This window comes from Girardinichthys multiradiatus, chromosome 5 (assembly GCF_021462225.1).
Source record: "Girardinichthys multiradiatus isolate DD_20200921_A chromosome 5, DD_fGirMul_XY1, whole genome shotgun sequence".
NCBI lineage: Eukaryota > Metazoa > Chordata > Actinopteri > Cyprinodontiformes > Goodeidae > Girardinichthys > Girardinichthys multiradiatus.
In genome coordinates, this window is record NC_061798.1 from 9,974,994 (window position 1) to 9,991,435 (window position 16,442).

The window sequence follows — 16,442 nt, forward strand, 5'->3', positions numbered from 1 at the left end:
CATTTGCAAACAGGATGTTTAATTGTTTCTTTTAATAATGGTGTTCTTTTAGTCACTGTTGAATAAAGGACAGATTTGTGGAATGCATGACTAACAGATGTCCTGTTAAAATATTTTCACACCTGAGCTGTGGATCACTGCAGCTCCTGCAGAGATACCAAGGGCCTCTTGGTTTTTTACGTGACAAAACCAAAAAGCGGTTGAACTGGTTCCTAAATGTTTGACAATGTAACCTAAGGTTCAAGTTGTTACTTATATTAGTACCTGATGAAAGGTAGCCTTTATGTCTACAGTGAATGTATCATCTTAAAATCTTATAATTAAGATATTGCATACATACATCCTTGTTAGACTGCTTATTGTTCCATGCATTTCTCTACACTGTAAAGGTTTATGTTGAGCAAAGTAATGATACATCAAAAAGCACAAATTCCCTTGTAGCATTTATAACAAATCTTAAAGGGCTTTAAGGGCTTAAATTTAAAATACATGAACTTTACAGTAAAACCTAAAATTATTTATTATCATTATTTATAACCATGGCAAAATTGGATTGAAAATTATTTAAAGGAGAGTAAATTGTGATATTTTTTGGGATTTTAGCAATCGTATTGTTCTTGTAATTCCTGAGCAGCTGTTTTCATGTTTCCACTGGTGTTTTAATTATCTATCTTTGGTGATGAGCTCTGAGACGCTGAGGATGGAAGTCCTCCTTGCCATCACCCTAATCTAAAGCTCCCTCCACAGATTCAAGTCAGGACCCTATCTGGCCCGCTCCAAAATGTTAATATTACTTCCAGATAGAAGAAACACATTGGTTAAAAAAACGATTACTTTAAACCTAAATTTGCGGGGGGGATATGACATAATTTGGGTAGTTAAGTACCTTCTCAACCAGCTTACCTCTGCGATGGTGATAGCCAGGATGAACCAGGGAGGGGGACAGTATGTGTAGCTGTCAAAGTACCACTTGCGGTCGACCTCGCGGGGCAGCGTTTCATAGGCAACATGGCGAACCAGTCGCTGGGACAGCCCCAAGCCCACTTCATCTCTGAGGCTGCATCCTTTTAGCTGCCTGCTCCCCTGTAGAATGGCCCTCCGGAAACTGTTGGAGCGCTTGTTGCTCATCTGGGCAAAAGAGACATAAGAAGTAAAGAACAACAAAGAGGATTAGAAAACTGTTTAAAGGGTGGAGAGGTTGCAGTAAGTCAGCTCGTACCTTAATGAGATAAATGATTAGTGTGCACACCACTACCAGTTGGATGTGCTTTTCTTTTGTGGCTCCTGCCTTATCCAAACGTTGGTTTTTGTTCGACTTATTTCAGTTTTCTGAAATTTGTGTCAAATTCCTTGTTTATCTGTACAAACTTGTCAATAAAGGTGATTCTGATTTTACAGACTTAACCCATGTTTCTCAATCTGTGTCTATAGTATTTGGGCTCTCTGCTTTGGTACCCAATAAAGCTATTTGAGATCAGCCAATTATAAACTGAAATATCAAGCTAATTTACTCTAAAACGGACTGTTGTGGCAAGCTAATAATTAGAGTTAGCCAGTAGGATGAGTGGTACAAACACATTATAGTTCCAACAACAAATGTAACCTACTAGAACGAGATCCGGTATTTGTGTTGGGCCCGATAGTGAGGTCTTGGATCGGATATTGGGCCGGGGCCGCCGATCAGACAGCATGGTCATCTGTTGCTTGTTCTGGCCATGGTTTGACATATTTTAGCCTCGGCATTTAAGATGTCACACAAACAATTGTTGCACACTTAAATAAAATATACATATTAATCCTAATTACCAAGGAGAAAACTGGAGCTCTACAGAGAAGTTTCAGCAGAAAACAAGAAGCTAACTGGAGCATAGAAAGTTCCTTCAGTCTATTTTTCAGCTTATAACCTTCAGCTGTCAAGGTGCATAAAAGATTTGGAAATGTTGGCAGCATGTTGGCGGTCTTTGACACAAGGCAGGAATATTTACAACTTTGAAATTACACAGAGAGGCAGCTGTTTCTGTTGCTAACGGTGGCAACTGATTCACACTGGCAAAGGTTGTTAAAACATTTTCAAAATGTCCCCATCATATGTTTTTGGCTTCAATTGTGTAACATAAGAAACTACATTTTTATTGAGCATGTAGTTGCTTTTTCAGTCATTTTACAAACATTTAGACCCCAGTAAAGCTAAAGAGATAATATAGATTTTCTTGTATAATCATTTTTTTTAAGTCAAAGACAAAAACACATAGTGGTGTATACAAATTTGAAACTAATAAAACAGCATTAAGTGTTATGTTTTTTTCAAATAGCTTTCCCAGAGTCCTGAGCATTATCCAGGGCTGCGCTGAAGGGCTGGACTGCTAGAAAATCAACAAACATGACAGAAGACTTTCCAATTCTTATCCTTATTCACATATCAGGCATGGTGAAAAACATTTTGAACCTTTATGTTGAATCATGTAATCCTGTCAGAAAGCCCACAATAAATATTTCTGCCCCACAATCCTCTCATTTAGAAATTAAGAGATTAAAATCAAATTTACCATGAAATTATTGGTTCAGAGAGATAATCTGCACAGGTTTTAGAAGCACTTTTATCAATAATCCCAAAGCACCTTAGAATGCTTCTCAATCACACAGCAAAATTACACATCATCCAATGAGGCATCCAGGTAATGGCATCTGCTTCCTTTCAACAGGCAGGTTATTATGGTGAGAATATTAAGCAGCAGTTTCCGCTGCCAGTGTGGGCGGCTGAATATATTCATGATCAGAACCTTAAGGCCTTGCTAACAAAGTCTATTCATAATAAATCACTCTTCACATTGATTTAACACACACAATAAGACAACTGCTAAGACAGAAACTAGCTTCCAATAGAAATGACTGAAAATTACAAATCAAAATAAGGGAAAAGACAAATACTAATAGACATAACACCGATATCCATATAATATTCATCAGAACACTTTTGTTTCCAGTTAAGTCCAAAATAATTCATACCTCTGGCAGATTTAGATGTAGTTATCTTTTAACCTGGACATGAACATGTTTCTTCTGGTTATTAGTGAGGATTACAGAACTATAATGCTGCCTTTCCTGCGCTTGCAAGCACATATTTGGCTCTTCTGCCAGAAACCTCGCTGCTTGCTGTGTCCCCAGTTTAGACCAGATGAGGCCATGATGCTGGTTCAGTGATTTCTAACAGAAACAGCCTTTATAGGTGACATGTTGGTTTTATTGCTTAGATGCGTTGCTTTGCAGTGCAATTTCAGTGAAAACAACAGTTTTGTTGTGTTTTTAATCTAAAAAAGCAATGTTGAAAATATATAAGAAAGCCGCCAGATATCCTGAAATAGATGCAGTAATTATACATCACCAGCCACTCTAGACAGATGGAAATACGATGCATTTTTTAGGGCGGCTTAACAATGTTAAAAAAAATGGATACCACCCTTTTGGAGGTAGAAAAAAAAGTCTATTCATAGCCACCACTGGGACGTTGCATCTAATTAACAAAGAAACTGTTAGGATTCTGGCCCGTCTGCCTGCTCTGCTCTCACTCATGCAATCAACTCATCTGCTTCACCTGTTTGCTGCTGTGCTGCTGTGCAATCACCGTCATGCCACACACCTGTGGAGCTGCAGTTATATACAGCCCTCGGACAAGCAGACGGTGCCAGATTTTCGAAAACATTTGTGAGTAGTTATCCAGCGTTCCTACCTGACTGATCTTGTTCTCTGACATTGCCTTGCCTCATGGATTTTGCCCTTCCTGCCTGCTCCTTGTCTGACGGATTGGATTTCGACTCTTGTTTTCTGCCTCTGGTTTTCTGTCTCTGCCTGCCCCTTGTCTGATGCCTCTAGCCCTGGTATTTGACTGTGTTTCTGTCCCTGGATTTACGCCACAGCCAAGCCACTGGTTTATTCAGCCTGAGTCCGCCTGGCTTTCAAGTCCACCTGGAATTATTGTCAAGAGGACAATCACAGCTCTCTGTGTTCCTGTCACAGCTTCAGCTGATTCCCCAGAGGATTTGGATCTGTCGGCAATACGACTTCAGTCTGTTGGATTCTTCCTCATTAACTGTCTGGATCACATCCTCTTCTGGATTCTGCACCTCATTCCCAGACTGAGAAGGTTAGTGGCTTTATCTAACTCTTTGCAAGTCCTGAGTTTTATTCAGCCACTAACTAGTCTCTCTGTCCTCAGTGATTCGTGGAAGCTGCTGTTCTCCTGCTTTCTGATCCTAAGTTACTGAGTAAACCTTTTAACTTTTCACTTTGTGTTTGGCTGGATTTGGGTTCTCTGTCTAAGTCCCAGATAGTAAAATCTGGCCAAAAGATGGACCCATCGCCAGCACGGCAGTGGCACGCTAATGTTGATTACTCTATTGCCCGTCTAGATTCCGGTATGAGGGAAATAATTTCTATGCTGTGCTCCATGACCTCCACACCAGCGCCCTCACAGCCAGTTTTCCCCAGAGTTCCTGATCTTTCCGCTGTGGTAAGAGAGCCTAGACTCATGCCTCCTGAGCTGTTTAAGGGAGATCCTGACCAGTGCTGTGTTTTTCTTACTCGGTGTGAGATTCATTTTGAGCTTCAGCCTTCTTCGTTCCCTTCTGAGCGCTCTAAGGTGGTGTTTATTTCCCTGCTATCTGGAAAGGCTAAGCAATGGGGCACTGCGGAGTGGCAAAATGGTTCGGTCGCGTGTGCTTCTTATGCTGCATTCTGCAAGGAGCTCATCAGGGTTTTTGACCCAGTTCTTCCCAGTCATGAAGCTGCCAGAGGTTTACTCTCCATAAAACAGGGAGAGAGAAGTGTCACAACATATATCATTGACTTTCATTTGTTGGCAGCTGACAGTTTTTGGAATGAACATGCTCAAATGGATGCTTTCATGCAAGGTCTTAATGAGAACATAAAGGATGAACTGGGAACCCGGGACTACCCTGCCTCCCTTCACCAACTTGAGGACCTGGCAACCTGAATTGATTTGCGGCTCACAGAAAGGAGGAGGGAGAGGTGTCATAAGGAGGTTAAACCTTCCTCAGCTGACAGTCCTGTTCCCCACCTAGAACCCAAGTGTCTTCCACCCCCTTCTGAACACCGATACAATCATGAGCCCTTGCAGTTGGGTCGATCAAAGATGTATTTGGGGGAGCGCGATTGGCAAAGGAAAAACAACTTGTGCTTTTATTGTGATTGACAGGGTCATGTTGCCTTCAAGTGTCTGTTAAAAGCCCAAGCTCAGTAGAGGTGAGGAGAACTCTACTGAGCTGTAGCCAACTGTCTGTCTCCTCATGCTCATTTCCTGCGACCATTCAAGTGTCTTCTACTTCTCATCAGGTGTCAGTGTTCATTGACTCAGGGGCGGACACAGAATTTATGGATGAGTCGTTCGCCAGGGACCATGACATCAAGCTCCTTCCCACGTCTGACACCCGTAATGTCCTGGCTTTGGATGGTTATAGCATCAATAGTTCACACTACAAAACAGAGGTAATCAAACTCACACTGGGGGGCAACCATTTAGATGAAGTGACTTTCAGGATCATCAACTCGCCTAAACTACCCATTGTTTTAGGGGCCTCCTGGCTACAAAAGCACAACCCCCACATTGACTGGCAAGCAAAGAGATTTTGGGCTGGGCTAAGTCCTGCTCGGCTACGTGTCTGTCTTCTGCCACCACAGATGACATTCCTGAAAATGACATTGAGGAGACATACCCCGATTTGTCTAAAGTGCCTTGCGAATATCATGCTTAAGGTTTTCAGCAAATCCAGAGCCATGGCACTTCCACCTCACAGACCCTATGACTGTGCCATTGAGCTCCTACCAGGCACATCTCCCCCTAGGGATCAGGATGTTGGAGGTGTAGGCATGCACAGCAAATCGTTGGAGAGTCCCTGCTACAAGCTACCAGGTGGGACAGAAGGTTTGGCTGTCCACCAAGGACCTACTTCTGATTGACTCCCGTAAGCTGGCACCTCGTTTTGTGGGACCTTTTCCCATATCCAAGATCATCAACCTTGTGGCTGTTCATTTACATCTGCCTCGCGCCATGAGAGTTCACCCTACCTTCCACATGTCCCGGATCAAGCCCTATGTGGTGTCCCGGTCTACACTGTCCGGCGCATCATCCGGTCCAGACGGCAGGGACGTGGCATACATTACCTGGTGGACTGGGAGGGCTATGGTCCTGAGGAGAGGTCCTGGATTCCTACACGATTCATTGTGGACAAAACCCTCATCTGGGATTTCCACCGCCTCCTTCCTGATCAGCCTCGGGGTCCGTCTGGAGCCGGACCTTGAGGGGGGGGTACTGTTATGATTCTGGCCCGTCTGCCTGCTCTGCTCTCACTCATGCAATCGACTCTTCTGCTTCACCTGTCTGCTGCTGCGCAATCACTGTCATGCCACACACCTGTGGAGCTGCAGTTATATACAACCCTCTGACAGGCAGATGGTGCCAGATTTTCTAAAACATTTGTGAGTAGTTATCCAGCGTTCCTTCCTGACTGATGCTCTCCAGCTTTCTGATCCTGAGTTACTGAATAAACCTTTTTAACTTTTCACTTTGTGTTTGGCTGAATTTGGGTTCTCTGTCTCAGGCCGTTATAGAAACAAGTTGACCCAAGTTCAGCAGATGCCAGGAAGGTTTACCATGCCACACCAATGTTGCTTAGGTATGTTGCTGTTATAGTTCCTAAAGAGAAATCCTAAATTTCCACAAACTGTTCTGATTGGTGCATCTCTAATAGAAATCTGGATCCATGTTAGCATTGTGCATTGGTGTATTAATGTATTCTCTAAGCTTTGTGTCTTTATTGCCCTTGTTGTGCACTTTACAGAAGTCAGACAATGCAAAACAATTGGTCCCATGTGCAGAAAGTTTAAATTTAAAAACGTATGTACAAAAACAGCTGGTCAATAAGAAAATACAATATGAAGTCACGTAAAATTAGGAGTTATTACCTTGGCCGATGGTTCTTTAATGTGGGTTTCAAGACTCTGGAGGGTAAACCTTCAGAAAAATCCAATAATTTTAGTCTTGATAACATATCCAGAAAACTGTGGGAAAATGATTATAGGTTACCATGGCCACTTCTGGACCACACAAAGGCAAGTGCACACACAGACCGCCCCCTGGCAGCCTGGTTGCATAAAGACAGTCAATTCTTCTGGTGAAGTGATTGCCATTCCTCTCCTTTTTTACAAGACACAAAAGAAAGAATGGCATTCTGTGTGTTGACCTAGCACCAAGAGGAGAAGGGACAGGGAGAGACAGCTGAGGTGAAAGAGACAAATGGGTAACCATCCAGCAAGGGACAATTTCACCATTTGATCAACAGAAAACACATTGGTAGGAGACAGAGACATCTGTGAGAAAAAGAGACAGGAGCAGAAATAGAACAAGACAGGAGCAAAAACTGTTTAAGGAGGAAGTAAAGCAAATCATATAAAAAGAGCTCTGAGCTTAATCACGCGGTAAAAAGCATCAAATACAGTTCATGCTGCTTTCCCAGAATACGTTATCTGAGCATTTGTTATGTAGATGGTCAAGTGGACATTTGAAGTGAAAAACAATTATCTCAATACTGCTGACCCTTTACCTCTGCTCAATGGTCAAGTTACAGATGGAATCTCAAATACATCCTGATGCAGACAATAAAACATGTATCACAAAGACCTTGTGGTTCACACAAATTGGCCAGACAAAGATATCATCAAACTTCAGTGCCGCAGAGTTCACCTGGTATAAATCAAAAACTCAGTCTGTTTTTCTATTTGTTTTGCTCTTTTAATTTAAATCGTGATTTACCTTTACAAATTCCACATTCTGTGCACTGCATGTGACTCAGAGACATCATAGTGGGCATTAGTCTACACAGCATTGCTTAGTGCGTCTAATGTGCATGGACGTCTGTTATAAAAAAGGAGCAGTTGCTCCATTTGTTTAATTGTTTAGGTGCCTGTGCTAAAAATATTACTATTTGTGTCTGTTTCATTGTTTTTGACGCCTGCATTAAAAACAAGTCATATGCTGAGAACACAAAGGACCGGATAATTCGGAAACAAAAACAACATGGAAGCCTTTCACAAAGAGAACCAGGATGGACAGATTTTATCTTTAAACACCAGCTAGTGTCAGCCCTCACTGTGAACGATCATTCTATCTAAAATCAATTCTTACAACCCCCTCTTGCATCATTTCACTTTCATTTTGGGGGGTTTTAACACCCTTGTTCAAATGTTTGTATTTTGGAGAAATCCTGCATCGGAGATTCATGTTTTATAATAATTGTACAGTTTTTAAAAAGCAATTGCACATCTAGGCCTACTCATTTGAAGCCATGACTGTATAGTTACAGTCCTTCTCTATGTGGTGCCCTGGTAATTCAATTCAATTCAAAAATACTTTATTAATCCCAAAGGGAAATTAATTGTTATAGCTCATATTATGAAGGTTTCTATGAATGGCTCTACTGCCCTGCCTGTGTTCAAACACACCACAGTTTGTCCATCCTAACTCAGTCAACTCAGTCATCTTCATCTCCATCACAAACAGGATTCAGAAGGTTCACCATTCATAAGCAAAAAGAAAAAAAACTACATAATAAATTTTGCAACTGATCCAGGAAAATCGAGCCACATTCTAAAAAGACCTCTTCCCCAGTTCAGTCTTCACCCTTGGGGCTGTGCAAGGGTACACATCCTGTGAGCAAAGAGAGTAACACCCCACAGTTTTTGGACTATATAGCTTAGCAAGTACAGTACAGACCAAAGGTTTGGACACACCTTCTCATTCAAAGAGTTGTCTTTATTTTCATGACTATGAATATTGTAGCTTCACACTTTAGCACTTTTTGGCCCTTTTGCCTTCACTCTGCGGTCCAGCTCACCCCAAACCATCTCGATTGGGATCAGGTCCGGTGACTGTGGAGGCCAGGTCATCTGGCGCAGCACCCCATCACTCTCCTTCTTGGTCAAATAGCCCTTACACAGCCTGGAGGTGTGTTTGGTGTCATTGTCCTGTTGAAAAATAAATGATGGTCCAACTAAACGTAAACCGGATGGAATAGCATGTCGCTGCAAGATGCTGTGGTAGCCATGCTGGTTCAGTATGCCTTCAATTTTGAATAAATCCCCAACAGTGTCACCAGCAAAGCACCACCACACCATCACACCTCCTCCTCCATGCTTCACGGTGGGAACCAGGCATGTAGAGTCCATCCGTTCACCTCTTCTGCGCCGCACCAAGACATGGTGGTTGGAACCAAAGATCTCAAACTTGGACTCATCAGACCAAAGCACAGATTTCTACCAGTCTAATGTCCATTCCTTGAGTTCTTTAGCTCAAACAAGTCTCTTCTGCTTGTTGCCTGTCCTCAGCAGTGGTTTCCTAGCAGCTATTTTACCATGAAGGCCTGATTCACACAGTCTCCTCTTAACAGTTGTTCTAGAGATGTGTCTGCTGCTAGAACTCTGTGTGGCATTGACCTGTTCTCTAATCTGAGCTGCTGTTAACCTGCGATTTCTGAGGCTGATGACTTGAATGAACTTATCATCTGCAGCAGAGGTGACTCTTGGTCTTCCTTTCTTGGGGCAGTTCCCAATTGTTCGGACTGACTGACCTTCATTTCTTAAAGTAAAGATGGCCACTTGTTTTTCTTTACTTAGCTGCTTTTTTCTTGCCATAATACAAATTCTAACAGTCTATTCAGTAGGACTATCAGCTGTGTACTGAATCCACCTCCTGCACAACACAACTGATGGTCCCAACCCCATTTATAAGGCTTGAAATACCACTTATTAAACCTGACAGGGCACACCTGTGAAGTGAAAACCATTTCAGGTGACTACCTCTTGAAGCTCATCAACAAAATGCCAAGAGTGTGTGGAGCAGTAATCAAAGCAAAAGGTGGCTACTTTGAAGAACCTAGAATATAAGACATATTTTCAGTTGTTTCACACTTTTTTGTTCAGTATATAATTCCATGTGTTAATTCATAGTTTAGATGCCTTCAGTGTGAAGCTACAATATTCATAGTCATGAAAATAAAGAAAACTCTTTGAATGAGAAGGTGTGTCCAAACTTTTGGTCTGTACTGTATGTTGGTAGAATTCCAGGAATTGATTTATAATTTGGGATGTACCAGTAGTTTAGTCTTCTGGTGGATGGAGGAGACCAGCCCACCCTTTCATAGAGAGGGAGAACTTTAAGATTTGTTTTAAATCTAATCACAACATGATCGACTGAGTCCAGCATATGCAGAGACTGAGAGGAAGAATGCATGTTTACAACCTCACCGTAACTTGACTTCAAACTCTCTTGGTTTAAATAGGAAATTCTAGACAGAGTTTTTAGCAGGTTGTAGACAGCAGATCCCAAACAAATGGGGAGGAGCTGTTTTTATAACAAACAAAGAATAGTGGCCCCAGGACCCAATCCTCCTGGAAACCCCTTGAATACCCTTCAGTGACCACAAGTCCTAGTTTCTGCCAGTATAAACACAGATCTGTCTAACAGAATGCTTGCAATGCTTCTGTAATAGTGCCCTAATTGTACTATTCTTTATTTAAAAAGTCTCACTGCAATTTATTTTAAATAGCAGAAAAAAATCTTTTTCATTGCTAAAAATCAAGGCGGGGGAGAACTATGCGGTTGTCAAGGTCAGCGAACAACCAAAAACCAAAGGAAAAAGAACACAAAACAGATTTCTGTACATGTACAATAAATATTCCATAAATGAAAATATTTAGTGTGTAAGAGGATCTTTAGAAGATTTGTAAAAAGTGTCTAAGTTGAAAAAAAAAATTTAAATAAAAAGAAATGCAGCCAGTGGTTAAAAGTGAGGATGCATATTAATTAGAACACTAACATTTCTAATATGCAGAAGATTGAGGTCTTTATGCAGATATGACACTGTTGCTAGGTTGGAAAAAAGGCCTGTCTCACAAAGTGACTATCAGGAAGAAATGTAGAGGAATATTGATAGACTCTGCTATACAGTGATTTAGTGATAATGAATGGAAGGGAAGGAGTGCAAGCTTATCATTTCCAGCTAAGATTCAGAGGGTTATTTAATTTTGATAGCAGTATCACAGCAGGCTTTAAAGGTGTCAGTATTTAATTTAAGTCCCAACACAATGTTTTAACCTAGCTAACAATTTTCCTATGTGACTTTATAGAGATGTATGGATGTTGTCACCAACAGACTCTTTGCTGTTGCAGAGGGAGAAATCCCTGGTTTCCATGCATGCAAATTCCAGCCATGAACACATAAAAAACAATTAGAGTGGATATTATTTTGTAGCAAGCAAACTTCCTGCTTTCAGTAACCGTGATCTGTATTTGAAATTTTTCAGTTGGAGATGGATAGCCTTGATGTTCTGCGGCACAAGTATGAGCACTAGTGTAACACTATGGTCATGGTGCCAGAACTCAGGATCAGAGCTCATCATTACCTTGGAGTTCATCCAAGCATAAGTCAAGTTTAAATATTATTTTACAATGCAATAAACTCTTACTGAAATCCTTCTACACTGTTCGGCACGTTTAGCACTACCTTTTGAACTTTTTTACATTTTGTTACGCTACAAACACAAACGTCTGTGTATTTTGAGATTTTATGTGATAGCTCAACATAAAGAGTACCAAATTGTAAAGTAAAAGGAAATTTATAGTTTTTACATTTTTTTGAAATACAAGTCTAAACAGTTTTAGTGCAAAAATAAAAAGTACCCCTGTGACAATACTTTTGTAGAACCACCCATGCTTCATTTATAGCTGCAGTATGTTTTCCATTTTTTGCACTTTTGGAGACTGACATTGTTGCCCTGAATTTAGCTCCATCCATATTCCCATCAACTCTGACCAGTTTTATCTGCCCTGCTGAAGAAAAACTGCTTTTTGTATTTAATTATGTTATCTTTGGCTGATAACACTATTTTAGTTTAGTGAACGAAAAAATACAAAAATCATTGTATGCTTATTGTTGTATGCTTAGTGGCAAGAAACAGGACAGGCAAGTATCTTTATAGCAAAGATTTTTAAATCTATTTAAATTGTTGCTGAAAGAAAAAACTTCTAGAGACTTCTAGAGACAAAGCAAGCACTGGGAAATAATAAAACATTGAACAAACACAGGAATACCTTGAAATAGACAAAACTGAAAACTAAAGGACCACGACAGCTGCAGCTATCCCAGTAAGCAAAAGGATACAATATATTGTCCTTTCTTAGAAATAAGAAGATAAGCCCAAATCACAGCAGTGTAATCATTACTCTGATTTTATCCCACCTTAGAGAAAACACAGTGGGTAGAAGCGTAGATACTTGGGGAAATCTAAAGCTATTATGGACTAGTTTCTGCCCTGGGCAGGGAACACTTCAGAAGACAAATATAAAAAACAAAAGCGGCAACAGACAAAAGAAAGGAAAAGAAAAACAGAAAGGTATGCCAAGGAAAAAACAAAGAGAGGTAAGGGTATAGAGTGTAAGAGGAGAGGGAGCAAGGAGCAGTAATTTGAATGCTGCCAGTGATGCAGCAAACAAGAAGGCAATTACTGACAATCACGCTGATGGAAGAGCTGCTGTGCAAAGAAGAAATAGTGTGCCAAATAAACTCCTCACAATTTATCTCTGGCTGTCCTGGCCTTTATCCATTATCACTCAAAACCTCTCTACATTTTTTACCTGCTGACCACCTTTACTTTTGTGGCAATAAAAATGTACAAGAGACCAGCCACTGTCAGTGAAGATGAAGGAGTGCTGCTTTTTTTCTAAAGTTTGCATTTTTGCTTTAGCTTGGCCATTTTTGTTCACAGAGACCTGTTCACTGTTCTCAGAGAGCATTTTCTTTTATGGTAATCTGTCATACACTCCTTTAGCCGTTCATAAAATATTTACAGTATTTTTATGCATATCTACAGGGCCTTTACAGATCAACACACAGTAGCAAATGTTTTGTGAAATGAAAGGAAAAGGATACATGGTTTTTTAAAATTTCTACAAAACAAATCTGAAGTGTGGGATTCTTTAGTATTGAGCTCCTTTTACCTTTATAAAGTTGTGCAGAAGTTTGAATCAGAGCAAGCTTTGGACGTCTCACAGAGAATTTGTCAATCCCGCACCTATAAATGGAAATTGCATGACACAGCTGCAAACCTACCAAGACATGCCCATCCACCTAAACTGGCCAGTTGAGCAATGACAAAAACAGCCAAAAGCCCCGTGGTTTGACCAGGAGGTTCTTGCATGAACCCATGTGGTCCAAAACCAACACCGCCGAGATCAACATCTCGGGTAGAAAAATTGACAAGACAACTATTAGTCTTGTTATAAACAAATCAGGCCTTTAAGGAAGAGTGCCAAGAAGAAAGCAGCTGTTGAAAGAAAGCCATAAGGAATCCTGTTTGCAGCTTGTCACAAGAGTTGTAAAGGACACAGCAAACATGTGGAGCAAGGTGCTGGATCAGATGAGATCAAATATGAACTTTTTGGCTTACATGCGTTAAGCACACCATCCCCACACCATGAAACTTTGTGGTGACAGCCTCATGCTGTGTGGATAATAAGCCAATCCTAAAAACATGTTAGTGGCTGAAAGATCATCCTGAGTGCAGGATGGAGGTTCATCTTCCATTAGCACAATGAAACTAAATGTGCAGCCAGAGCTACAATACAAAGGTTAAGATCAAAGCATATTTATGTGGTAAAATGTCCCAGTCAAAGTCCAAGTCTAAATCCAATTGAAATTCTGAGGAAAGACTTTAGCATTTATTACCTGCAGACAGTGAAATTTTGCTCTACAAAGTATTGACTACTGGGGGCTCAATCCAAAGGCACAGTACCTTTCTCAGACTTTTATCTGAAAAATAAAAACACAAACAGCATATAATTTCCCTTCCCCTTCACAATTATCCACTATTTTGTGTTGATCTATCACATAAAATCCCAATAAAATTCATCAGAGTTTGTGGCTGCTGAAGGAACTTCAGGTTTAACCAGCTCTGGAGTGCATGGTTCCAGCTGAAAGAAGGCTGATTGTGTTGAACAACATAAATCCATTCAATTAATGTAACATAACTTTTTCAGAAAGTATATTCCTTCAGGGAAACAAAGTAGGATACTTGTGCTCTTATAGAGGCTTTGAAGAAAAGAATCCATGTGCAACAATGAAAACTCCTCATCCTTTTCTGTCCCACTTACCATAGCACACTAAACAACAGACTCCCATGTGACCTGAGCTGGAAAGAGCACAATAAAAACTCCCTTTGACATTTTCCTACAGGCGTCATTCCTCACCCACTGTATCAGCCAATAAACCGCCTTAAAGAACAGGAAACATGGGGAGAGAGAAACAATGAATTCCTTGCCATTTTAACACGTCCACACTCAATCCCTCAACAATCCAGTAGTTATTGTTTTCCACACAATGAGTCTAACTCCAAGAGCACTCCACTACTGTCCTGGGTTCAGCTTCCTGCATGGAAGTGCAGCCTGACAGAGCCCATATGGAGGTACTTGAGTGAGATATCGGACTATAAACAGCATGCTCCATATTGAAGGTGAAAATGTAAGTAGGGCAAGGTGGGCGATAAAAAGGGAATTTGTGACCAGAGTGTTATATTTTCTGTAAAGAAGAACCTCCATTCTGTGGCCGAGATCTTGGAAAATGGATTTTGAGGCTCAGTGTAAAGATTCAATGGCTAAGTGTGAATAGCCACATCAGGTCAAAACATATAAACTCTAAGGTCAAGTCCAAGTCAGACTGCCTGCTTTAATGTATGCAAGGGCATGCACAGTGCTGTGAAAAATAATGCATTCCTAATAATCTGTTTTTGCTTTATTCTCACACTCACATGTTTCAGATCATCAAAAAAGTGTTAATATCAGAAATAAATATCCTTAAAAGTTTTCAGAAAATATTTAGTGGGCTGACAAGACAAAAGTGGAACTCTCCAGAAAGTGTGTGTGCTGTAATATCTGGTATAAAACAACAGCATTACAGTTAAAGAACAGACCTACATGGAAACATGGTAGTGGTGGTGTGATGGTCTGGGGTTGCTTTGCAAATACAGCATATGGACGACTTGTCAGAACTGACAAAACCTAGAATTCTGCTATCTACAAATCCTGAACAATAATCTAAAGCACACTAGTTAGTCCCCCTCCGGATGGATAAAAAAACAAAAAACAAAGACAGAAAAATTGAATTGCCGTAATCAAAATCATGACTTAAGTGTGATTGAATTGCTGTGCCATGACCAGAAACAGGACGTTCATGCTTGCAAATCCTCCATTGTGGGTGAATTTAAACAATTCTGTAAAGAGAACCAGAAGCTTTTTGTCTCTTCATAAATAAATACACCATATAAAAAGTAAATTTAGTTTTTACTGAGGTCATTCTTGTCTTATATTAAAACTAGTTTCATGATCTAATGAAGCAAAAAACAAAAGGACTGTATGAGGGCAAATCATTTTCCACACAAATGAATACATGAATACATAATAAATACTATGCTGATATCAAAAGAAACAACCAATCTGTTATTACAAACTGGTGAGACAAAACTTTCTTAATATGAATTCTGATTTAACCATTAGTGTTAAAAACATCTCACCAAGTTGACAAAGTCCTGGTAGCAGATTTTTCCATCAGCGTTGCCATCAGCGAGAGCCAGCAGCACTTCCAGTTTGTGGGGGTCAAGTTCAGAGCCGTGGGTCGTCAGCAGGTCCCTGAACTGCTCTGTACTGATGAAGCCTGAATTCTCTGGGTCGTACTGTGGGGCGAAACAGAGGCAAGGTACAAATATTAAAGCTGCAAACACCCTGCCTGGATGAATGCATGTTAGCTAAGATGCGACAGACACTATCTGTGTCTAAGTTATTTTTAACACTTAAATCTTTCGGATCGTCAAACAAAATTTAATATTAGATAAAGATAACATGAGTAAATACAAAAAGATGTTTTCAAATGATGATTTCATTCATTAAGGGAAATAATCTATCCAAATTGAACTGGCCCTCTGGGAAAAAGTAATTGTTCTGCTTCCTATGGACCTGGATGACTTGCCATAATTGTTGGAATCTTGAATTTTGCTCTCTAGCAGAACATCTAGCAGAAGAATGCTTAGCCATCATCACAGGACCTTAAACCCATGTACACTATGGTTTTGCAGCAGGACATTGATCCAAAGCACAGTATCAAGGTCACCTCTGAATGACTCAAAACAAAAACCCACAACGGAGTTTTGGTGTCTGGACTTAAATCCAGTTCAGATACTGTGGTGTGACCTTAAACGTGTTGTTCATTCGGCTTTTTTTAATTTAATGAAATCATTATTTGAAAACAGATTTTTCCTGGGAGAAAGTTCAGAAAGAACCACTTTAACCATTGTTATTTTTAGAGAAATCAGAATCAATGAAAACT

General features: G+C 40.4%; 2 protein-coding genes across 10 annotated transcripts in view; one reads left to right on the forward strand and one right to left on the reverse strand.

Moving 5' to 3' along the window:
• Nucleotides 1–16,442, reverse strand: part of rhbdl3 (rhomboid, veinlet-like 3 (Drosophila)) — a 119,348-nt gene that overhangs the window by 35,277 nt on the left and 67,629 nt on the right. For 4 of the 5 annotated variants that reach the window (XM_047366464.1, XM_047366463.1, XM_047366465.1 and 1 more), the window contains 2 exons: nt 15,634–15,792; nt 904–1,128 (listed from right to left, as the gene is read on the reverse strand). In XM_047366464.1, the coding sequence (XP_047222420.1) occupies nt 904–1,128; nt 15,634–15,792 (384 nt within the window). Of the gene's footprint in view, nt 1–903; nt 1,129–1,607; nt 1,711–15,633; nt 15,793–16,442 lie in introns of those variants that run through there. The other variant, XM_047366467.1, reaches the window with a different exon arrangement.
• On the forward strand, nt 3,655–6,578 carry LOC124868841. 5 transcript variants are annotated; one of them, XM_047366469.1, is made up of 5 exons: nt 3,666–4,141; nt 4,214–4,254; nt 4,407–4,507; nt 5,350–5,502; nt 5,588–6,578. In XM_047366469.1, exons 1-5 carry the CDS (start codon nt 3,861–3,863, stop codon nt 5,654–5,656), a joined length of 645 nt encoding a protein of 214 aa, XP_047222425.1. In that variant the 5' UTR covers nt 3,666–3,860; the 3' UTR covers nt 5,657–6,578. The 5 variants fall into 5 exon arrangements, 2 of the variants coding, with proteins under 2 accessions (XP_047222425.1, XP_047222424.1); XR_007038399.1 differs by having other exon boundaries at nt 3,655–4,141; nt 4,407–5,502; XM_047366468.1 differs by having other exon boundaries at nt 3,668–4,141; nt 5,350–6,578.

Coding starts and splice junctions, on each gene's coding strand:
- LOC124868841 (XM_047366468.1), top strand. CDS start 3,861: ATGCCTCTAGCCCTGGTATTTGACTGTGTTTCTGTCCCTGGATTTACG. Junction 4,142..4,213: donor CTCATTCCCAGACTGAGAAG/GTTAGTGGCTTT, acceptor CTCTGTCCTCAG/TGATTCGTGGAAGCTGCTGT. Junction 4,508..5,349: donor TTCCTGATCTTTCCGCTGTG/GTAAGAGAGCCT, acceptor ACTTCTCATCAG/GTGTCAGTGTTCATTGACTC.